Source organism: Echeneis naucrates, chromosome 11 (assembly GCF_900963305.1).
Source record: "Echeneis naucrates chromosome 11, fEcheNa1.1, whole genome shotgun sequence".
NCBI classification, from domain to species: Eukaryota; Metazoa; Chordata; class Actinopteri; order Carangiformes; family Echeneidae; genus Echeneis; species Echeneis naucrates.
The window spans coordinates 11,237,171-11,262,712 of NC_042521.1; the positions used below are offsets into that span (position 1 = coordinate 11,237,171).

The 25,542-nt window shown below is 38.8% G+C and overlaps 1 protein-coding gene across 3 annotated transcripts in view; it reads left to right on the top strand.

Moving 5' to 3' along the window:
• vps50 (VPS50 subunit of EARP/GARPII complex) overlaps positions 1 to 25,542 on the top strand; it is a 73,154-nt gene that overhangs the window by 41,533 nt on the left and 6,079 nt on the right. For 2 of the 3 annotated variants that reach the window (XM_029514139.1, XM_029514138.1), the window contains exons 14-25: positions 911 to 1,002; positions 1,155 to 1,249; positions 2,595 to 2,693; positions 4,096 to 4,186; positions 4,928 to 5,113; positions 6,647 to 6,765; positions 7,548 to 7,654; positions 8,462 to 8,583; positions 11,585 to 11,665; positions 21,448 to 21,596; positions 23,921 to 24,017; positions 24,347 to 24,505. In XM_029514139.1, coding sequence (XP_029369999.1) covers positions 911 to 1,002; positions 1,155 to 1,249; positions 2,595 to 2,693; positions 4,096 to 4,186; positions 4,928 to 5,113; positions 6,647 to 6,765; positions 7,548 to 7,654; positions 8,462 to 8,583; positions 11,585 to 11,665; positions 21,448 to 21,596; positions 23,921 to 24,017; positions 24,347 to 24,505 — 1,397 coding nt within the window. Of the gene's footprint in view, positions 1 to 910; positions 1,003 to 1,154; positions 1,250 to 2,594; positions 2,694 to 4,095; positions 4,187 to 4,927; positions 5,114 to 6,646; positions 6,766 to 7,547; positions 7,655 to 8,461; positions 8,584 to 10,940; positions 11,016 to 11,584; positions 11,666 to 21,447; positions 21,597 to 23,920; positions 24,018 to 24,346; positions 24,506 to 25,542 lie in introns of all 3 variants that reach the window. The other variant, XM_029514137.1, reaches the window with a different exon arrangement.

Sequence of the window (25,542 nt, forward strand, 5' to 3'; positions counted from 1 at the left end):
GAAAACATTACGAATGATTCATGCCAGTCTCCTTTGTTGTCCAACTAATGTGTCACATCATCTGGTTTAATGGTTAACAAAGTTCAGTGTTTATAATCTGAAACACACCGAGAGATCCACAAATTTTCTGTTGGTGACAAATTTACGTTTTTCCTGATTGAAATCTAAAGCCTTTTAGACTTCAGAGAGTGTCTTTCTCATTAGTATTCTGTTCCATCTCCCCACGAGTGCCACTCACAGATATTGATTCACCATGTTGTTTGGTTTGCCTGTAAATATACATCCTTGGGAATGCATGAAGAAGGACTTTTTTTATGGAAAAAGTCTAGTAACAAACGCTTCTGCAGATTTGCAGTATTTTGTTTTTTATTTTATTTTTTTTATCATGGCTTTGTCCACAGTGTGATGATTTTTTTCCTTGCTGAGAAACTGATGTAGTTATCTTTGATTATCTGCATTTTAGTAATTATATAGTGCAATACCCTGATTTCTCTGAAACAGAAAGGCATAAAACAAACCTAAACATTAACCAGCAGGGTATTTTATGACCCAGATGAGTCTCAGCAGTCTCAGTGTGGGATTGACAGCCACCTGCTTGTTGACTCAACAATTTTGGAGTTGCTGGCTGTCCTAGAAATGCATTTAACTGAAGGTGTTCTTAGCTAATGGAAAATACAACAGATCAGACATCACAGATGATCATCATTGAAGATATCGGTGTGATTCACTCCTGATGGGACTCTGACACCTTCCATCTAATCTATTATCATTCTACTTCTTTCTGTTGAGGGACTATAGGCATATATAGGTTGTACTTAGAGACATTCTTTTGAATTTATACACAGCAGATAGATTTATTCATTTGTGTTTTGTGAAAAACCCATCTGTGTTTTTGTTTGAATATTTGTAGATGATGCAGCAGCAGCAGAGTCTGACGAGTTGGTGGTGGATCGCGGCTATGTAAAGAAGAAACTGGAGCACGGACTGACAAGGATCTGGCAGGTTTGTAGAGGAGTGTCTCTTTGCACAGTCTAAAGCACATCTCTCTTTCTACCCATGTTTTTTTTTCCCCATATATGCATCTTCCCTCTCTCAACTCATAAATGCCAAAGTTCTTCCCAGGCTTATCCTGTGCCTCTCATTTCTCCTTTCAGGATGTTCAGTTAAAAGTGAAGGCTTATATCCTTGGCACCGACATGTCTAACTTCAAATATGATGATTTCATAGTGGTACTGGACGTCATCAGCAGGTACACCACACCATTAGAGTAGACTGATCCCTCCTTGCTTCTATTTGGGCCTCATTATCTTGATATCTCTCCCTTTTTTCAGGTTTATCCACTTGCACTCTCCTCTTTAGTCTCTCTTTTGCTTTAATGTAATCTTAATTTGGTGCTTTCATAGTTCTGTGAGGGCATGTCCCTTTCGCTAACTGTTTTTCTAATTCTGAAATGTCACAACAACATTAAGGGTTGTAAGCTATTCATTGTAGAAAGCATTTAGGAGAAATTCAGTCAAAGATGTAGAAACAGTAATCCACATTTTGGTGATGAGTTGTTTTTTTTTCCCTTCTTCTTTTTGTTTTCTACTAGCCCTGTAGGAGTTGGAAATTGATGCACTAAAAGACATTGGTCTGAATATATAGTCTGAGAAAACCAACAAAAGAAACATTTATGTTTTGCCCATATAGACTTATCAGGTGTCGACTCATAAGATTAGTTAGTTTTTTTACAACAATATTCAATCACAGAAATTTCATGAAGAAATTTTGTCCAAGTGAGATGAAAAGTTTTAGCAGATTGTAGTTGTTACATTAAACAGTGACAGCTGACAATCTAAGGATACTGCATTTCTGGATTATACACAAAAAAAGAAAATGCTCCAAGGCCCTGTTACTCACCTCTTCTCGATGATGGTGGTACCAGCAACCAGAAACAATAAGGTTTTAGAGAGAGACATAGTTAGTGTAGCCCATTATCAGAAATAAGGTCACTTAAATGAAAATGATTTGTCAGAAAAACCCCTGTGAACCTTTAGGGGTGTTAGAGCTTGGGATAGCTGTGGGCAGGGGAGAATGGAAGCATGATTGTGCAGGCAAGATCACCAGAGATGCATCTGCACTGTGGATGAAGTCTTCTTTTCATAAAGTGACACAGCTGTTTGTCTAGTCAGCTCTGGAAGATTGAACATCTTTTTCCTTGGTTTAGATTTCCCTTTTAAACACTACTGCTAATCAGCCCTTTTTCTGTCAGTTACCAGCTCAAAGCTGTTTACACACACTCTGCCTGCTGGCTCAGTTGTCAATCAAACAAAATGGTCTTCCATCAGAGGTTGTGAGGATAAGGGCCTGGTTTTATATATCCCCAATAAAGATTTATTTATTGAATGAAATAATATGAACAATATATTTAATCATGTCTGCATTTTTGTTTAATTTTTTTAGGATGGCTTATTTGTAATAATGTGCAAATTTTTGAATATTTTTACAAACTCATTAGAACGGCTTCTTATACCTACAGATTTATTTTTACATTGGTCAGTTGAATGTATAAATAGATATAAAGAATACTATCTAGAATCTCCCCTTTGTTTCAGGTTGATGCAGGTGGGTGAGGAGTTCTGTGGCAGCAAGTCAGAGGTCCTGCAGGAGTCTATCAAACGCCAGAGCATCAACTACTTTAAAAACTATCACAGGTAAGATGCCTGCATCACTACTACTGAAAATTATTTCTGTTTATTCGTTTAGCTGATAGGACTAATTTTGTGTTGACATTGAGACCCACAGTTTATGGATGTGACGTGGTGTCTCTTAGGTGGAACAGATTTTTGGACATAGGTTTGGCATTGCATGACTGAAACTTTTACACAGAGTCATTAACATTGGATGTGTCTAACCTGCTCTATTGCCTTTTTCAACCCTCTGAGATTATAACAACCACATTAACATCTTGATTATGAACCCTCACCACCTGCAAATGAAATGACTATACATAATTTCACACAAATCAGCACCACAACATCAGAAGTTATTTGCATTGATCAGTAATTGGGATTACGTCTCAAGATCCATTAATAAGATGCTTAAATATCAGAAAGCATCAGCACGCTTCATAAGTCATGACAAAGGGATTCAAAAAGCATTATGTTACATTGTAATCATATTCAACAAAGAGAGTAAGACAGATTGAGCAAAGAGAAGAAGAAGAATTGGACATAAATCAGCATTATGAAGGTACATTATTAGGATCTTGGAAAATACATATTTATGCTGCTGGCCAGAGGGCTTTCAGAGTGAATCATCTTCACATCAGGTTTGATTCATGGACGTCATTCCTAAACAGGGCAGCCATCAGTGAACTTTGACAGGCTGATGGCTGGATTTGTCTCTCAGCTGCCTGCAGCAGCACACTATCATTGAGGGGGGTGTATCATTGGCCTGCAGGTGAAAATGACAGAATGACCAGTCAGAGCACAGACATGCTAAATACTCATCTAATCTAAAAACTTTAACATTTCTAATTAGTTTATTTTTACCTGGATATTAATTGGTTTTTAATAGCATGGCAGCGAAGCAGTAACTCTAGTGTACTTTCTCACTCATGTCCTCAGAGAGATGATGATATTTTGATGTCCTTTAATTCTCAGTGCGTTATATTCCAGAAATAGAGCTGTAAGCAAAATGAGTGTTTCAAACATAGTAAACTAAATATAGTTTATTTAGTTTACTATGTTTTGTTAAAGTGATTTGCAAGTTTTCCCATGCCTGTTCTACTACCTATCACCTCTCATTCTTTGAAAAGTAGCAGGGCGTGTTACAGGGGTGTGGACAGTGTTTAAAGTCAACACTCCTCTGACATTAAATAGAGAATGACCTCATATTGACCTAGCGAGTGAACACCAGGATGGCTGTCATGAGCTGTGATCACAGTTAACATGTTACACACACCAGACATAGAGAGACCTGTGCAGGCTCAGTTGATGTCAGCACATTTAATCGGGCAGCTGGTTAAATATACAAAATGGCATGAGGTCAGTAACATACAAATGACTGCTTCCTCCTTTTGACTTTTTGCTTTTTTCCTCCCTCTCCTCTCAGGGCACGTCTGGAAGAACTCAGGATGTTTCTGGAAAATGAGACATGGGAACTGTGTCCTGTCAAGTCCAACTTCAACATCGCCCAGCTCCATGTGAGTTAAGATCACACCGGTGGGGCAGGGGAGTGAAGTGACATTCATTCATTCAACACTTTAAGACTGTGTATCAAATTGGAGGAGAAAAGTTCACATTATCTAACATTAAACATTGATTAAAAGGTTGTTGTCCCTTGTGGTGTGTGTGTTAGAGGGTCATGAGCATTTAAACAGGTAAAAAAGAAAAACTTGAACATCAGGGCCCAATGTACAGTACAGACCAAAAGTTTGGACACACCTTCTCATTCAAGTGTGTCCAAACTTTTGGCCTGTACTGTAGATCATGCAAAACCAACACAGAAATGTTGCAGGTATTGTATTGTCTTGACACTTTAACCAACTCAGAGAGAAGATTGCTGTGCTCCCACATTCAGCTCACTCAGAATTTATCAATGGACATAGAAATGTCAGAAATTTAAATGGACTTAATTCAAAGTTTACTTTTTTGTTTATCAGCATACATCTTGTTTTTCCTTCCTAGCCTGTCTTGCTTGGGTATGTGTGCAACCAACATCCAGAAGAATTAACCCTACATTCTTTTATGATAGACAAGTTGTGCATTTCTTGGTTGGTCTTATAAGATACTTTAAACCTGCTAAAATGTGCAACGGTTTGTTACAGTCATCCCTACAGACCACCATTTCTTCATCTTCTTTTGAGTTAGTATGGTTGATTAAATTAAACAAAAAAATTTTTTTCTCCACTTCTTGTATCTCTGTCCCATCTTCCCCAATCCAGGAGTTTAAGTTCATGGGCCAGTGTCGCTCTCCATCCGTCTCCCCGAGCAGACAGGCTGTGTCCTCGTCCACCCCAGCCCAGGAGGAGCTGTTTCTGTTCCAGCAGTACCTTCAGGAGGGAAACCCATTTGAGATGCACATCGAGCACAAAGAGGAAGAGACTGAGGATGTGTTGGCATCCAATGGGGTAAGTGCCAAGGAAGTGCAGGTGCACAAAAACGTACGCTTCTAGTTGGTGCTTCACACACTGCATTGCAGATGCTTATGTGAAACTGTCCGCCTTCCATATCTACTGTTTCAGCCACGTTTTCATTGCCATCAGTCACACACACTGTTCAACCACTTATCCAATTAACAACTACCTGTTGACATAAAATGCTCCAACATGTCAATGATGAGATAGGTTGATTAATTTGGCCATAATCACCGTGGCTCATTAGGTGGTTTGCAGCAGCCCTCAAGCCGACATCAGCAGGGCCATAACAAACTTTTATTAACAGTGCAGGGCCAGCAGTGCAGAACCTACCACAATTATTATGGCACTTTGATGCATCGTCTGACATGTAATATAAGCTGCTAAACAGGAAATGAATTTGTGGGAAGTTCCAGCACTGGGCCAGTGGCACTAAAAAGCATAACGCTGAATAGAGCTCGATGTAATGATGTCGCATCTTTTTCATTTAGTCATTTTTTATAAGACTCTTTATGCTCCTCGTCTATCAGGATTCATTCTTTCAATACATTATTGAGTGTTGTATTTAGTAAGTAAAGAGAAATGGTTTACTGCCAAGTAAGATGCCTTTCATATTTCGAACATCTTTGACACCATAGATAATTGGCAGAGAAGAGAAATTGTGTGAGTATTTGAATTGTGGGGGGAGTATTGAGTTCTTGCCTTTATCCGCCAACCTAAAGCAAGCTCCAATGCAACTGTGAGAATGAAATGGGCATTGTGTCTGTCATCATCGAAACAACCAATCAGTGGTTACTGCTGCATGGTTCAGAAGAGGCAGGAGAATCAGTGTATGTGGAGTGGTAAAGGGGTGTTAGCAGCTATTGTAGCTTGAAGTCAGCTGTCCTCTTGTGCTGTGAGAAGAGCTTTATGTATGCTCACAGGTGCAGTGATACCACGGCATCACACTTTTTCATATGGATATATTTTAGTCTCGGACTCAATCAAAAGCAATATTGCACTATCTACAATATGCAGCTTACGATGGTCCCAGTTCAGCTTGCTCTTAAGCTTGTAATCCTTTCCATATAGCTGCTGTATTGCCTGAACTTGCACTTAAGGACAAAGAAAATATTGTCCATCAAGGCTTTGCCTGAACTCTCCTCTGTGAGCTGAATGACTTTTTCACGACTAAAAGATGCGGCTGTTTTTATTTTTTTATTTTTTTAGAATTTTTGCACATTATAATTGGAGCCCTTCCATGGTTTTCTTTTTGAGTAGCCGATTGGTATTTTGTGTTATTTTAGAATCTTAGTGGCTTCTTTATTGATGTGCGTTATGTGATCGTCAATTTCCCTGCAGCATCAGATTTTTCCTCAGTTATCTACCACAAGTGTCTACCACATCTACCACATGTTTCACAGCATGTTGACTTGTACATATCCCTTTTCCTCACGTCATCTTTAGTCTGTTTCTTCTTCACACGGGTGCTTTGACTGTTGTTTTAGCGTGACCTCCATCTGATCTTTCTTTTCTCCCTTTCTCAAGTATGAATCAGATGAGCTGGAGAAAAGCGTTTATCAGGATTATGACAGTGACAGCGATGTTCCCGAAGAGCTCAAGCAGGACTACGTGGACGAGCAGACGGGTGACGTCCCTCTGAAGAGGTCAGTTTGAAGTCTATTTATATTTGATCACTCTGAAGGACAAGTGAAGTTACGTGGTAAATCCAGTTTTATTTGCTCTCAAATTTATGAAAGAAAACTTACATTTCACATTATTTGCATGTACAAAATCTAAGGATTTTCTCTATTTCAAAAAGTTCTAAAAGAATTCTCCCCCCCACGCAAGATTGTCTCTTTAGCTGATGTGCATTTTTTTTTTATTCAGTAGCTCCATGTTACAAAAGCTTGTTATACTGATTATTTCTTACTGTATCTACTGTAGTCTGATTTGTTGATGCTAGTTTGATGACTGTGCTCAGTGTTTTCTAACTTTTTCACACATTTGACATCTTTGATATTTTGCCTCCTGCTGTCACCATATTTCTCGTCCTTTTCTTTATGTGACATTAACTTATAGTCACTTAAATGTTAATTTCCTACTTTTATAAGCTAGGTATTTAAGGTAATTATTGAATAGGTTGCGTGGTCACATCTAGAAATCACATGGTCCATGTAATGATTCTTGGCTAATATGGCTTGATGATCAGTGTCAAAGGTCTGGTACTGCAGTACCACCAGCTCACTGACTTGACCACTAAGGTCCTTCTGTGTCTCCTGCATTGCGTAATGAGTTCTGATTGAGCAATTAAAGGAGTTTGACCCACACTAAGATTTGAACCTGTGTGATCAAAGCTGAGGATTGGAGATGTTAACATATATTACTATGTCTTCTCTTATGTTTCCGCCCTACTTTATCTTTCACCCCCAACTTCTGCATACCTTAGTGTGTCACGAGAGACCATAAGGAGCAAGAAGAAGTCTGATTACAACCTTAACAAAACCAATGCGCCGATCCTCACCAACACCACCCTCAATGTCATCCGGCTTGTTGGTGAGTCATACACAGCTACACACTGCCACTAACCTAAGCCCAGACCCGCAGCCACTGTGGTGGTCAGTCTCTGGCTTGTTGAGACTTCCATTCATTCACAATTAAGCAAGTAGCTTATTGTGACCGATATGTGCAGATGTGACTGGGCAGCACTAATAGTGGTTAGCCTTCACCCTGAGCAATGACCTTTAGTTTCCACAGAGGTGTTGACATGTCTTTGTGACATGACTGGTAAAACACTGGGTCCCATCCTTGAAAGAGCATGTCCTTTGCTGATGTAATTATGATGTGTGAAGAGGAATAAGTGGAGACAGTTATCTTTCCCAAGTGCTCCTACTGCTGAATAAAAATTATATGAATTCATTGAATACATCAGGGCACTACAGATTCTTAGCAGAACAAAATAATATCCTGCTTTGTCTATCCAAACACAAAAGGCAATAATGATTTTGGGCCATGTGAAAAAGCCAAAGTTTTATTCTAAAAAATCACTTCTAATTCAGTCTGTGAAGCACTTCAGTAGAGTTGCATTGCTCCCCGGCTTCCTGGTGTAGAATTCAAGAGAAATGACTTGAAAAATGAGTGTTGGAGAAATAGTGTTACCTCAGTGGAAAAGCCAGCTACATCCCTGAATTTTTGTACTTATACTTGTAGTAAAGTAAATCCTAACCTTCAAGTGCATGCTAATAATAATACATATACTGATATTTGATTGGACTGATGTTGTTACTGTGGTATACAATCAGGGACATAAAGCGTCTAAAGATCCACATTTCTGCTAACTTCTATATGTTTGTGTCCATGTAGGAAAGTACATGCAGATGATGAACATCCTGAAGCCCATTGCTTTTGACGTCATCCACTGTGTGTCACAGCTCTTTGACTACTACTTGTACGCTGTATACACCTTCTTTGGACGCAATGACATGGTACAGTATTTCTGATCCATTCAGCTGTTTGATTTCACAAGAGAAAAGAATACTGACAGGCTCACAGTCATAAGCCTGCTACAATGGCTGTCCTAATGGCAGCCACATTTTCACTGTTGCCCCATTGTACGACACACTGAAGCTGTAACCTTGAGTTCATCACAAACAAATTGCCTCATGTTGCACATGTTGGATTGAAAAAACAGACACACAATTGTTAAGTTGCTGCTGGTGCGTGTGCTTGCATAGAAAACAATTAGGTTTCCTTGCTAACAGGGTCTGCTCAAACGCAGTTTGTTGTTTTTCTTGTCTCTGAAGTTCTGTGTTTTTACAAGGGAGGGGACAAATGCTTTTTTCATATTTTCCCGTTGCTTTCTGTCTCAGTAAAAATTCCAGCTGAACAATAGGTTATATCCTGCTAGTCCAGGCTGTCCCACTCCATCTAAAGGCTGTCATGTCATTTATACTGTGACTCATAAAGAAAGGTAAAACAGAATTTGTTTCAACATTACCCTCAGGGAAGTGATAATGATAGTGACAAAATGACTTCTGTTCCATCGAGCCAGGAAGAGATAAAGAGGATCAACGCTCTGTGGGGGCTGCTCCAGTACAGATTATTGGTGTTTTTATGTGCAACTCATGCAGCGATAAAGGAAAGTGACATACTGGTTGCATGTTGATGGCTTCTCAAGAGGCGCTTTGCTCATGTTCCTCAATTTGACTCCTGGGGTCCATGAACAGTATGTCAGTCATGTCTTCATGCCTTTATTCAAATCAATCTGCTCCATATCATTGTTTTCCTCATTTTAATCTCTTTTTTCCTTTACACATGTGCTGGATGTCATTTTCTCCGTAGAGCCCACTCTTTCCACCCTTTTTCTTCTCATACTCCGATTCCACTCTGTCTCATTGTCTGCATCTCTCTGAAACGCTCTCATCCTCTATCTTCCCTCTGTACCTGTACTCTTCATTAAGTATCACTTCATGGACCTGCCCATTTCATTAATGGTCTCAAACAGAGAGGCATCTACAATAAAATGCTAATGTCCCCATGAATCTTTAAAAAGCCGCTAGAGATATTTTTGACCTAGGCTCGGCTCTCTTTATAACACTGGAATCAAGATTGACTGCTTAACTTCTTCATGTGCAGAGCACTGGTTGACATTAATATTCAGAGGGGTAAATACCCCCATTATGTTTATGCTGGCCCTGTCAAGTCAGGCTGCACCACTGACTGTCACAGAGGCATATATGCAAAAGATGCATGATATGCTGTGTTCAAAGATTCTCCATCATCATGGATAACCCGGTTTTAACTGCTTGGACTGGGAGAGGTATATTTGGAAAAGTGACTGATCTTTCAAAATCCTGTGCCCTCTGGGAGTAACTTGGACATTTCACTTGATTGTCTTTTCTAGGAAGAGACAGATGAATGATACAGAGAGGGATCAAATGACAGGGAGATGTGGATTTAGAGATGAAGGGAAAATAATGACAGATGACTACATGCACTGTCATTCTGATTTGCAATATGATGGCGGAGAGAGACTAAAAGAGTTGCTGTCCACCAAAACAGTTAAGAAGGAAACAGGTGCTGAGAGAGTCAGGAAAGTATGTCATTGAACAGATGGCTTGTCTGAAGAATGAGCAATGATTTTCATTCTCAACTCCTGACTCCCACAGACAGGTCTTCACACTGGATGCAATTCATCTTGTATGCACATGTGCAAGAGTGTTTATATGGACAAACCGGCGGCCAGTGATAAAATCCCTGACGCTGTTTAAAATGCATCATGCCTTTTTTTTCTGATAATTGAACAATGCTGATTTCAGACTCTAATCTCACATACTTAGTTTTGATGAATAGCCAACAGCTATTTGTTTGTTTTGTGCACAGGGTCCCTGGTACCTTATTGCGATGAGGGAATACCCGCTTGAGGGAGTTTTTCGACCATATTGTTTTACAATTTATCAATAGCTATTCTGTTGCTTCCTTGTCTTTATTTAAATGCTTATTTTGAATTCATCCATTTTATAACCTTATGGATGGAAGTAAAAATTGCCAATAATTAAGAATTGTTCTTTATTTAATTAATAATTGAGTTCATGATGCATCTGAAAGATTATCTCTCATGTTCAAAGTAGTACACAGTACACATGGAACTAAACAACTGTAAATCTTAAATTTAGAAACTTAATTTCCTAATGACAAGATTAAACAACATTTGAATGTCTCTTTAACACACATCAAGCCGATATATTTGAACGCAACATATCTGTTTGGCTTCTTTCTGTTTTTCAGTTTTGTAAGACTTCCTCAACAATTCAACTTTTTCTTCCTGCTGTTCCATCCATAGCCTGTTCCAAGCCCGTCTTTATCAACTCATAGTGGCAGAGATTCAGGCACTGCCTTGGTGGGCCCTGCTTGCTTGGTAAGAGTAGAACCAGAAGGGCTTTGGCCGACACAGTAGGTCATACTAGCTTTGGGAGTCCAAACTACTAACCATCACTTTGAATAGTAGTTTGGTGGTTGATCGTGGTAGATTTTTGGCTCTTGGGCTGTGTGTGATTTGCTTACTTTAAGTAGCATCCAGTACATGAAAGTGAAAGTGATTTCAGAGGCATTTAGATGTTGAATTTGCTGTGCTTTCAACCTCATGACACTTCGCTTTTACCTCTCGTCTTTCATCTGCTGTTGCGGGTGTGATTGTCTGACACTGATATCTGTTCCTCTCAGTTCCTCCTCTCTCCTTTTGATTAGAGCCGGCTAGAAGCAGAAAGTAAAAATTCTCTTGTCTCCAGCTACGTGGCATGAGAGCAGATATTTGTGTGTGTGTGTGTGTGTGTGTGTGTGTGTGTGTGTGTGTGTGTGTGTGTGTGTGTGTGCGTGTGTGCGTGCGTGCGTGCGCGTGTGTGGAAGGAGTGCTTTCTCATAGAGGTAGGTGCTTGTACACAGTGAAAACACTAACTGTGTGCGTATATTTGTCTGTGTACTCTACAGTATGAGTCATCGGGTCTGGGCCTTATCAGCAGCAGACTCAGAACCACTCTGAATCGGATCCAGGAGAGCCTCATTGACATGGTAAGACTGTACCACCACTTTCATCCTTGCACACCTATTCCCTCTTTATGCCTCTGCCTGTATTTTTTTCTGCTGCTATACTCCATCTATCCTGGCCACGTGTGGTCTTATTGTTGAGCAAGCCCACAGCATGTGTCACCACAAAATGCTTTATGGGTCATCATTATCTGGCCACTGGTCACGCTCACATTCGCACACCTCCATTCGTTTAAGTGGCCCCACCACGGTAGATGTGTGTGTTATTCCATTAGGACTCTCAATCACTGCCCCCTTCTGTAATACTACTGAGAGACAATTAGTCCGGTCCAGTCAACACATGCCCTGTTTCTTTGTCTGGCAGTCTGTCTGCCTATAATATTTCTCATCATGTTATACAGTGACAGAAGTGTCATCTCTCTTCTGCCTGTTTCTTTTCATATCTATCAGCTTTCCCGGCCAGTGTTCAAAGAAACCAGACTTGGAGTTTTCATCTGCGATTTAACTGTAGCCTGCAAACAAATCTGTTAATATTTTGTCCAATTTTTGTAAAAGCTTTTTGTGAACGGGAAAAAACTTAATGTTTTAAGGGAAAATAATTTGAATGTCAATAATCAGATTGTTAGAGTTGTGAATGAACCATTCAGTGAACTCATATTATTAATTTTTCCTTGAATTCACTGCTATAATGCAACAGCCCCCTTAATTAATTTAAAATGAAATCATTCATTGAAATTCACGGAGTTCAAGTGTTTTGAAGCTTTTAGTTCAAACAAATATCAAGTCTGCAACTGCGGTATTGGAAATTTAAGAGATCAGCATTGGCTATGCATTGTATTGGATTGAATCATAATGCGCTAACGAAAAAGAAAATGAAACATTTTTTTCCCATGGTAAGATCCTGAATATTTCATTCTTCATTTCCCATATCATCTGGGTCTTTTTGTCTCTCTTGAGTATCCTTTCTGATTTATACATTTACATCACTCCACTTATATTTGTAATGTTGTAATGTTTTTTCTATATGGTTCAGAATAATTTTTGTAGATGTCTTGCAGAACACTGATAACAGATTTGGACTGTGGATATTGTAAAGCATTGTGATGCAGTGACACGTTTTGTTGTGTTGGGGAGCACAAAAGCCGATATTTCCACCTCAATAATCCCCTGGATAAATTGTGGCTAATTTAAAAATGTCAGACAGACTGCCGCTGATGCTCATTGTTCAGCTGCCATCTGTTGAGAATATATTTATCCTATGAACTGGTCAACTGATCAAATGGACACAGAAGAAAATAGAAAGATTGGATAGACAAAGAAACAGAGACAAAGGGAGCACAGAAGAGTGTGATGACTTGCACATTTGTGGGTTTCTTTTGGTGGAAGTGAGCTCTCTTAGGAGACTAAGCAGTACTACTTTTTAAACCAAGTGCGTGCGCGCACACATATTTCAGTTGACCTTCATCATTTTGCTTTATGGCCATCTCAGACTGCCTGATTAACACCTCCTAAGGGGGTCAGAGGAAGGGCTTTGTAACTAGATCCTGCCTTTCTCGAAATACATTTTTTCTGTACTTTCACATGTGCAAAAATAGTTAAGAACATCTCTATAAATCAACCTAAGCTGGAAAAATGCCTAATTTTCGAAACCAACACATCTCTCCCTAGTTTTTTGTTTTTTCGTTTTTTTTGACTGACTCACTGTTCTTCTCTGTTTTTTACATCATGAAAAGTATGAATACATACTTTTTGGGAAGACAAACTCTTCTATTAAATGTATTTATACGCATATACGTCTGCTAGATATACCTCTTGGTATTTGGGTAGCGCTCTGATTTCCAGAGCTAGATTGCCATCTATTAGTTATTACTTATATCCACTGTCCGTGGTTTTATTAGATTCTGAGACATATGGATAATAAATATGTATTGTGTATACGCCATAGTAAAACTATACATACATTTACAGAACAGACAAATGCATTCCTCCACCTGAATACAAATACACACACCCACACACTCTAGAGATTGGAACAGGGTAGACCTCATTTGTAAACAGATTATAAAGTTAATTGCACACTGCATCTCAATTGAGCCGAATCCTTGCGGTTTTGTTCCACTGATTTGCCGTCGCAACTGTTTGATTCCAAAAGCAATGTACTTGTAATGACTTTGTGTCCCACATGAACTGGAGCGAGATTCCATCTCATCTCATCTTAGATCCAATGTAAACTTGGAGCTCCACAGGGAAAAAGTAAAAGATCATCACCCACTTTGTGTTCTATTTCTCAGCCGCCAGTGTTGTTGATTACCTTTCTGAAACCTTTGTCACTTGCCTGGGTATGGCAGTTTTGATTAACCGTTTACTCACTTTTGTCTTATTTCACTTTCACTGAGTGGAGGCTGTCGGGTTAGGTTGAAACTTCTGAGGTGTAATTGCCTTGTTCAAATATTTAACCACAAAACACTTTTTTAGATAACATTTAATCACATGCGCTGCCATATGTCATCTTTACCTGATTTCGTGGCTCTTATTTACTTTTGCTGGAAATCAGTCAGCTGTCGTGTGAAATGATAATTTGCTTACTATCCTTGTTGTATATCCTCTGGTAATGGTGACAACGCCATATTAAAATAATGCTGTGATACCCGTCTGTGGCCATAATTTTGCAGCCAGAAAGTTATTTTGTGACAGCTGTTGAGTCACTGCTGCAGGCAACATTGTGAGCCTAGAGAGGCTAGCATTTCTGCTGAAGACCACCTCTGGTTTGTCCTAATTTCCTTCTCTCAGTACATAAACCTCATGTTTTTATTCAATCGGTCTTTTCCATTCACTTGTATTTGCAAGCTTTTCTCATGCATTCTTTTCATTTTGTTCTCATGCTTGTTTCATTGACCCTTCATCTACAGCTGTGTTACATGCCTCTCAACTTTCAGCACAAATAACTGCTTGTGATGTTCCACATATGCAGTGTCATGTTTGCAGGTCTTTTTATTTCAGTCATCAAAATTGGTCTATACGTGAAGACGAGATCAAGACTTACAATTGCTATTTTTGATATCAATCTACAATTATGGTGTGTGTTGATTCGGCCTGTGTATTTTGTGTGTGCAATATTGTTGTTTGTGGGTCCTCAGCTTTGGTGTACAGTGGGGCACAGAAGCGGGACTGAGGGGTTGTGTAATTTCTGTGTTCTCACCAATAGCCTGGCATGGTGTGCCTGTGAAAAAAAGGAGGCAATTTGAACTTTAACAAACAAGTGAACACAAACTTTTTTGTCTCCTGTACATATTTTCAACATTGAACTATGTCCAACACCCTATACATGCTCTCATCCTGCTTGTCTCCCAGTGGCAGAGTGGTAGTCCCTTAGCATGTGTTGCGGTTGTGGTTTTGCAACTGGTTTGGCATAGTTGATATGGTGTGCTGTCCCACCTGACTGGCATTGGCTAAGGTCAGACACATGTAAACACGGGCTGCATTGTTTCATACACACACACCACTAACTGAACCCAGTCATTACTTCTGCGTCTCTCATGCATGAGGGCACATCATTGTCGAGGTTGCTGTCTTTGTAGGTTCCTGCTTTCTCGCTCTGTAAATGGCACAATAAGCCAGAGGGGACTTCCATTTGACAGGGATTATACATCATAATTAAGCTCCATGGTGAGATCTTTATGCTGTAGTTGTCAGGATATCAGAAGTATTGACATTTTGTGGGGCTTTCAGTCGAACTCTCTCTCTCGTACGCACACACACATAGACACACACTTAATTGATAGGCCCAGCTGCAGGTCATGCTACTCAGCTGTGATGGCGAGACACTTGAGCCCCCCTTGATACAGCGACTCAGTTTCCTGTCCGCAACTCCTGCCGAAGTCTCATCACATCTCCCAGTGTAACGCAACACTGTTAGCTTCAGTTTGGTCCATTAATGTTCAATTAATTCAAGCAAGGGCTTTTCATCTTTGTTATCCTGAAGCAGGTGAGCAGATCAGCAGCTCTGGGAAAGAATGTTGCCAAAGATAGGTTTTGAGGGGACAGGCAGTGACACACAAAATAAATGGCGGTCCTAATTCCATTTGACATTAATCTATTGAGAACCAAATTTCTAGTATTCGTATGACAAAGAGGCACAATACAACCCACTTGACAGTAATTGCCTGGCAGCCAGTCCACTCAACTTGGCCATAAATCTCCATGGAATAGATTGTGGGGGAGTAAATAGTCAATCACTATAGATTGAGACATTTCAACTGAGCATTTCACCATTCAATTCCCAGCTGGAAGCTTCCTTCACAGTATTGATAATTACAGAGCTTCCAAGGTCTGAGAATAATTTAATATATTTTTTATTTTAGAAGTAAATAACATTATTTTACATTTTCATTTTGCCAGTTAAAGCTTCCTTTGAAAGATACAGGAGCTGAATCTGTAGGACCTTTTGGACCTTTTACTTTTGGTCTACTTATTCAAAAATGCAAAAGGTTCCCTATTAAAAAAAGAGTGGAAAAAAAAAAGCAAAACAAAAAGTACAAAGAAAACACATCAGTTTGCGCCAGTGAATTAGTATTTTGTTCAAAATCGTGTCATGTGGTGAGTTTTGAAAACTATTACAGATAAATGTTTTATTAAACATTATTTCTAGAGGAAGATTGCAAAGTGTTGAGTGAAGTGTCTGAAATCATTGTCCCAAATCCATTGTTTCTTATCCTGTCAGTTAGTTCAGAATGACATCACACAGAGCGAAAGACAGCTCCAGTGGGCTTGATACTACAGAGTTCTCATTTCACCCCAGCTGTCTGCTGATGCTACTTTTCCTATACTCACTTTTAAACTCCCTGGCTGCTACTGAAACATCAGCCTCTCACAACACACACAGAGAAACACTGTAACAAAAGAGGTGCTGCAGCAGATACTCAACAAGAACAGAATTCGTCAGATTCAAGTACGACCCATGTTCTGCAATGCATACTGTGGCTTCTTTGAGTCTAATATGAATACCAGTAACGGGATGACTGCACTTGTAGGAAGTTACGTTGACAAAGTGTACTATACCAAATCTGAAATATGACTTCTGGGGTTGAAAGCTAGTGGAATTTCCTCCTGTGGACCTGCAATCCCTGCTCTGAGAGCAACTGTTCATTCTGATTCTGATAAAATGCTATAGTGTCAGTTCTCCCTGAGGCTGTATATCATAGAGATTATATTTCCCATATAAATACCATTAAATAATTGTGAAACTGTTGATTCAAGTACTAACAAATGAATGGAACTGTTTAAACCATCTACCCTCATTAAGAATGATTTTCAGCTGAGTAAACATTGCAGCCTCTTGTCTGATGTATTTGATGAGAAACAGCAGGGATGGTCATCGAGCTATACTCTCTGTTTTCATTCTCTCTCAAAGCTTTTCTCTTGTCTGTCATCACATCCCCCTGGGAACTCCATATTTAAGTCTTATTTTCATTTGGAATTCAAGAGCTTGATTTCTAATTGTTACTCAAGGGTAGATAAGCTCTCTGGTTTTGATGCTTGAGATCTTCATATTGTTAGTTCACACTGAGAAACCACTGTGGTATTGCTACTGCGCGCACACAAATGGCTTGTTTTCCATTTAGCCTGTACATGGAATATAAAAATCCTCAAATATATTGAGGCGATGTTCTGGAAAGCTGTTCTTCCTAAACTACTGGATGTTAACAAGGCTGACACAAATAGGTTGAGAATATTTTGCACAAGGATTTGGTACTCATCCTGCTCTGCAAAATTCCTCAATAGGCTGTTTTTGGTTTCAATAAAAGCAGTTTTAATGTAAAGTCTCTTAAACATTGCTTTATCCGGCTATTCTTTGCCCAGGAGTACTCTCTATGTGTGTTCTCTGTGTAAGCACCAGAAATACCTTTTTCTCTTTTATTTATATGCAAACCCTCTGAGAGGAGGTATTAATTCCACAGTCTGACTCGCTCTCCTGTCTTGTACCATTCATATAAATTATTGATCACGGTTGAAGTATGTCGGCTCCTAATTGTGAAGGCAGCATTTGCACCTCAAGTACACTAGCTCACAAAAAGACAAAGGAACAAAACCAATGAGAAGGTAGTAATTTAGCCTAAAAGAAACTGTAGTGACAATAGACAGTGATAGAAGGTGCTTGGCTCTTGAGTTAAACAATTAGAAGACAAGTAAAAATGATGTTGTCTCATATCTGGGAGCAGTGCAGCGGTCAGCATTGTCACTTCCTTTATGTGCTGAGTTTGTCTGATCCCCTCATGTTTGCTTTGGTTGTCTTTGGATACTCTGTCTTCCTTTAACAGCCCAAATAATGTGTAAGCACGTACATTAAATTAATTGCACCTAAGCTTGATTGCAAGTGTGAATGTTTGTTTGAGTCTGCGCTTCAGCCCTGTGATACATACTGGCTTAGTTATTGTTTGATGCTTATTCACAGCGTGAAGTCTTCAGTTACTCGTTTTTTTATAACATTTTTGAAAATGAAATTTTCACACAACAGAAAAGGTTCTACTTTACATGAAGTCTAGATGTCTAGAGTGACTAAGTGGTAATAAAATAATCTCAATTATCAAAAATTCATCAGAACCAGAAAGATCTACAGTGTATTATAAATGCAATCAATTGCCAATAGAATTGCATGAAGACAATGAAATTAAAATTTCAGAAATGTAAAAGATTCCTTCTGACATAGACAGTAGCTTTTAAATATCTGAATAAATGGCATTAAACTGATATTGAGACTACATTATCACTGTACTGGTCAGTAATGGTGAATAGGCGGTTCTATTTCCTTTGAAAAAAACAGGGCATTTAGTGGTGAAGTGGATATTTTTCAAGTACCACTTCCATGTTTCAGACTTTTCCAGTAACTTGAGTCAGGATCAGCAGACTGCATTCTGTTTCTCTGAGCGGCTGCTTATCAAATTGTGCTCTTCAGTGCAAGCTTGTTTACTACCTGAAGGGCTTGAAATGTACCTTTCTATTCTCTTGCAAAAGTGGCAGTTGACCTTAAGAGTACAATGCATTCAGGAAGCATAAAGACTTCACTTTTTTGTTGTGTTGCAAAACGAATAACTTGAGCCAGAAATGTAATTTGTAAATATCTGATGAGTGAAAAGTTGAATCTACGCCTTTAATTTAACATTGAGGCTGTGCTGGCAAATGCAATTTCAGAGCCATTCATTGCAGAACTGTTTTATTATGCTTGGATGCACATGGTGAATTTTTTTCTCAGGAAATAATTCACATGCTTGTCTTAATGAACTCAGTGCAGCACATCTTAACCACTAATACCAGCTTCATGTGACTTTTAGCAATTTTCAGAATTTTTATTTCTTCTCCTACTTCTTTGCTTTTTAAAGGAAACTATTGAAATGTATTGACTTTGAATTGACACGATAATGTCCAAAGCCTGTACTCACACTGTAAACTTGTAGTCTGACAAATGTTGAAAAAAAAGTGAAAATGCTTTATCACAACTTTGCAGGGCCGGAGGTGAGAATTTCAAAAGCCACAAATCATCAATTTATTAGTATATAAATCCAAAAGAAAAGCAGAAAGTTCTCTCACCTGAGAAAATTATTTTTCACAATTTCTGCCTGGAAAATAACAAACAATCAACAAAAGATTAGGTGCCTATTACTTTCTCTGTCAATTATCAGATTAGAGAAGATTTTATTTGGTTTGTTACAGTACTGTATGTATTTACACTACTCCACATTGCACTATATGCACAGAAAATCCCCCATGTCCAATAATGATTAGCCTGTATTGCCTCTATAAGAAATAAAAGCAGTTTGACCATCTATCTTAGCAGGATAGCAGAAAAACCACTGCTGAATATCTTCAGCATCTGCAGAATGTAAATCAAGCAAAGTACTCTTTGACCTCTTCACAATATGTCACCCTATATGGAAAAGTCTGCTTCATCCTCTGTTTTCGACCCCTTGTATGACTTTGAAAAATCTGTCTCAAATGCAAAATTTGTCCAGTATGGCATTCTTTTGCTGCACGCACTTGGCAACACAGCTTCCACATGGAGTTAGTTTACTTTCATTTCGCCTGGGTTATTTGTCATTTTGATCGATTGTCATTATCAAATGAAAGTCGTTTTTTGCAGTCATATCATTTAAGGTATCACCAATTGATTGCACTCAATCCCTATTGATGACTGAATAGGTTATATGTTCATATGTAAAGCTGCTTTTCGAAGCTATAATCGAGAGGTTTGAACTTCTTTTACTGATTAAATCTGAGGATTTCAGCAGCTGCTTTTTGTTGCATGTATGTGAAAAAATTAATGTGCTTCAGTCAGAATTGCCAATGGATTAAGAATTAAAAAAAAAAAAAAAAAAAAACCTTAATCTATGGTCAAATAAATTTTTTAATCTCAGTGCACTTTACATTCATTTACCGAATAAATAAGGGTTACTCTTCTGAATGTGATATATTTTCATTTCAGGCTGATAATGGTTTCAGAAACACTGGTTTTGATTGAATGTAGAAAGATCAATTAGAGGTTCTAGAAAGGGAGCAGGAGACGGTCTTATCATTCTCACAGGTGTGAACCATAAATTGTGTGAGGACTTGCATACTGTGCATTTTTATACACTTTGCTGTTAAAACATTAAAACATTTAGGGAATGGACGGCTGCTGGAGGAATGCAAAATGTTGTCTTCTAAAAACCGTGAAAATCAGTCAGTATTTACAGTAGTGTCTCATCCTCTATCCACACATTAAATGATTTCACTTCACATGATGATAAACCTTTGGCATGCGGGTCCTGTTATCACACATTTGATGTTTTATAAAGTCAGATCTTTTGCATTCATTAGAGGTGATGTAGCTACTTATTTAAGATATGTCCAAAATTTAAAACATTAGGGTTTGTTTCAGCTTTAGCTTCTTGGTGTGGGAATAGAAATCTGCCCCCTAATCGGCTGGAATATTAAAACTCATACGCTGTAATACACCTGAATTGCACAGCAGTAGGTATGTAAGGGGATGATATTGTACAGCACCAATAGCTCCCATTCATTCATTACCTTGGTGATTGGTATTGATCCGCGAGGGCGCTTCCGGGAGCTTGTGCAAAGCTCTACGTTCCAGTGTAATACATCATGCCATCTAAGCATGGTTTATACAAAATACCATGATCTGCCTGGCTATATGCAATCTCAAAGACGTTCAATGCAGATATGGATTATTATGATTGATGGGAAAGGATTTGGCTTGCAACCTTTATTTTTCAGTTTCAATTGTATTTCAAATGAAGGGATAAAAGGCTTGCTGGATGGAGAGGTGTTGCTGAATATATCAAAAGGCAGATAAATGTTGGCAGTGGAGGAGTGTTTGATCAGCACAATTTTAAAGTGTGTGTGTGACCTGGAAATGAGTGTGTTGCACGAGGCTGATTGAATTTCAGATTATGCTCACCTATCAGCATACATCTACAATTTATCTTAATTTCACAAGTGAAATGTTTGCTCTCTTAACTGATCCTTTATAGGACTGCTGCTGCAGAACCCATAACAGAACATCACAATAAAAAAAAATATATATATATAATTTTTAAGTATTTTATTCAATATTTTGACCGGCCACCTGCTCAGCGCATATATTGGCTGCTTTTAATGATGATGATAATAACTAGACCTAGAAGCAAATATAAAGCCATAGCACCCAACCAAATCGGTATTTGTACCTTCTTTTTACAGCAAAGGCAAACATATGAACATTGGCATATATATGACTTGGTGTGTCAACTGTCCCATCCACCTGTGTTCTCTAGGAGTCAGTAGGAGAGGCTGCAGGAGTCCATGGCCCAGGAGAGGACAGGAAGGAGAAGGTGCCCAGCCCACATCTAAGCCAAATGGTGGTCCTTACTAACAGTGGGACTCTTTATGGGCTCGCTCAGAGAGTGGTGGCCACTGAGTCCCTGTAAGTATTCACTACACAGTATCACACCAATCTAATCTGATATCACCTCACTGTGATATTCAACAAATAACTCCCTGTTTTATATGAACACAAGAACAATAACTTAAGTAATGAACCACATCATTTACACTTGAGGACAAACAAACCAGTACTGGCTACTGGTGCGACAGAAAAGGTCATGTCCTTGATCTTAGTTGCCGCTTGTGTCTAGCCAGTGTGACATAAATTCATCAAAGCATTTTCTTGAATGAAGTTAAAAAGGTTAGTTTTTCATCTACAAGTACACAGCGCACTATCTGACTTCAGCTTTCACATGGATGAGGATTGATGATTAGAGAAAAAAAAAAAAAAAAAGTTTGCAGAATTACAAGGAGGGACAAACCAAATTATTTCACCCTGAAACAATTTTCAGCATTCTGCTTTTAATTTAGTATTTGTGTTAAATTCCTTCCTTCCGTCTCCTTTCCCGACACACAACAGAGAAACACCCTAATACATAGAGCGGTTAACCATTATCATTTCTTGCATTCTGAAAGGCCTGTGCGGTTTAGTGAAAGTTTGTAAACCAGGGGCCTAGATGATGATTCTGTAAAAATGCTGAATGAACTAACATTGTCATACAAAGTTTTTCCCATATCTAAGGCGGGCAGCAAGATCAGAAGAGCAATGAAAGTTAAATAGCTGAAGTGCATAGGTGACGATACTTCTTTAGGAAAGTTTGAAAGGAATTTCTCCTTGAAGAAAATTGTTATTTTTCTTATTTGCCTAGTGTGAAAACCTTTGACATCCTCAGCAGATCCCATTTAAACACTATCTTGAAAAAAAGGAGTGGCTCAGTGTTACGTTTGAACCAATGAAGCGTCAGGTAGCCCTGAGAAAAAATCTTAGATAAGAGCTGAGCGATTTTCTCGCTGTTGTTTGCCCTTCTAGCTGTTGTTCAAATGTCGTATTTATATAAGCGAGATCAGATAAGTGTGAACTGTGGGGTGTGTGTGTTTGTTTTCCTTCTCTCTCCAAACTGCAGCTGGTTGCTGAGGTGAATACAAGCTGTTCAGTTTATTCTTAATGTAATTTTCTCCGCTCCGTAAAAAGAACAGTGAACTGGGCCCACCTATGGGTTACTGGTTTTGTTTAATGGAGTGCGCTCATATTCAGTGTTAACCAGTCAGCATGTATTTATCGCAATACTTACAATATGAAGATTTCTTCTGTGGTTTGCTATAAATATGTCTCAATAACGCAGTTGCTCAGATTAACTGCTGGAAACAATGACCAGAATCTTTTTTGTTTTCTTGTGATGAGAAAAGGTCAGAAAATGTTTCTGGTCACAAAATCAGTATGAGTAGCTGATTTTGTACCAAAATATTTCATGTAAATGAGTTCACTGCTTTGAGTAACTTTTTTTTTTTGTATTTTGGGAGCTTTTTGTGCCTTTATTTCAGACATGAATTTGTATAGAGACCAACAGGGAACGGAGAAAGAGGGGAGTGACCTGCAGCATACTGTAGGTCCTGTAGCTGGATTTGAACCTGGTATGCTGCAATTTCATGGCATGACGAATGTCCACAAATAGGCAAAAGAAACCTCGCACTGTGTTCACACCTCTTAAAAAATTATTTAATTAAAGGAGTACTTTCAGCAATCTCTTTTAACATTGTGTAAAACAGATGATGTTGATGCCGTGTTGATTGTTTTCTTGTCTCAAATTGCACTGTCCAGTCAGCTGTGTCATTGCTGGCCTGGGCCTGTAAGGAAATGGCTAATGTGAGTTGCGCTGTACTGCAGCAGTCATCCTTGTTAAGCTCACTTGTGAAATTCAGCCCACTCACATCCGACTCCTTCTGTTTTTATTGAGTGTAATACTTGAGAGCCATTGATCAACCTGAGTCAAATGGTCCTTATTTAGTCAGCTGGGTTCACAGGGGCCCAGACGTGTACTACACCTGACCTGTGCTAATTCACGTGGTCTCAGTATTGTTCAAGGTTGATGGAAATCCATTCATTATAAAAATTGTTGCCCAGATTGTTGTACATAGATAAGTTTTGGCTTAATGAGACCCAAACAAAACTGAGCACCGTATTTTGACATTTCTCAAGTCTGTTGGACTAAATCATTTATTCCATTAAACTGTAATCATCACAGGGGGAAATTAGATTTCTAAAACTGGATTAAAATAGACAAGCAATTATGAAGAAGGAAACATTTTTGTGCAAAGTTTGCAATTCACAGAACACAGTCAGATGTGCATCAGTACAATTTTCAGATCCTACCATACCACAACTGTAAATTAAATGTATGTCTGGGTTTTTGCTTTTCTTCTTAGTGTGTTTTTGGCTGAACAGTTTGAATCCCTCCAGTCCCACCTGGACACAATGATGCCTGCAGCCAAGAAGCCTTTCCTGCAGCAGTTTTATTCCCAGGTATAAAGATATTAATCCACTCTCTTAAGACATATGTGTTAGTAACTACGGTAACGGCAATGCAGTGTCAGCTACAGTTATTCTGGAGTAATTAAGATATAATGTACTGTGTGTTTGACTTGATGTGCTCCCTACGGCGACATTTCAGTTGTGTTCACTTGTCCATTCATCTTCTACCACATATCTGTTTCCAAGTTGCAGGTGGTGCAGGAGCCAATCTAAGGCAATCAATTGCATGATATTTTCCTCTAAGAAGAGACCTTGAGTCCATGTCTGACTCTATAACACAAATATGTAATGCACGTAAATTCTGCCTATCTTTCCCTCAGACCGTGTCGACAGCCAGTGAACTGCGGAAGCCAATATACTGGATAGTGGCAGCCAAGGCCATCGACTATGAACAAATGTTGCTTATGATGGCTGGAGTTAAATGGGACATTAGGGAAATAATGTCACAGCACAATGTGTACGTGGATGTCCTGTTAAAGGTAAATTTATCTAAGAAAGGCATTGGTAACTGTTGACTGTTACCAACTAAGTATATATAAATAAGCACAAAAGCATAGATGGGTGAATACACGGTGTTTGGCTCTGAAATAATGTTTTGAATTATGAATTATTGAAGCAGCAGCAATTGGTTGGCAATTGTTGAAATCAATTTTATTCGAAATCATAAGAAGGTTCTGGGTCAGTCTGGGTCAAAACTAAAAGTGGTAGAAAAAGAAAAAGTTCCAGCTAACTAAAAAGTTCAATGTTGAAGAAATATCTGTTGTATTTCATGGGCTAATTAAAACTTTCCTTCATTTAAAAATATTAATGATGGCGGCTTGAAACAGTCAAAACTTTGTTATGTGTGCGATAAGTGTTAATTAGTCATAAAATTGCCTGTCTTAGACACATCAAGCATCAGTTCAGAAACATCTACAGATAAATCATTGCAGCAGATTGTCTTGTATTTAGTGGCGATTGCATTCCTCATTATGATTGTTGCATCATTTATGCCACTGAGCCGCTCCTGCAGTTGAATATAGACTATAATCCCTATTGAAATATTGTTTTCTGTTGCAGTGTAGTTTGATTTCAGAAAGATTCATTCTTCCATTCAAATAGTAATTGTCTAGTTTTTTTCTCTCGTAACACCCATACTACCCTTAAGGCAGCTCTAAAAGACTTATTTTTCCCCTTTACTAAAGTAATAACTTTTATTCTTCTTAAAGTCAGGAACTCTTAACTTCCATTTTGTTTCTTGCAAGCTTAAATTCATTCAACGGCCTTTAATATCAGTTATTTGATGATGATTTAGTAGAGGGTGGTCTTTTATGAGTTACATGCAGCGCTCCTGCAATGGGTCAGTGTTGTAAAAGACATTTGAGCTCACCAGCCCCACAAGTATTTTGGGAATTGTCAGTTTTCCCTAAATGTGTTTCTTTGTGCATGCTGGCTCCTTGTCCCATTATCCATGTTTTCAATGGGCAGAAGGACACAGTGCTCTCGCCTCTGACACACAGAAAGGGCTGACGGGGCC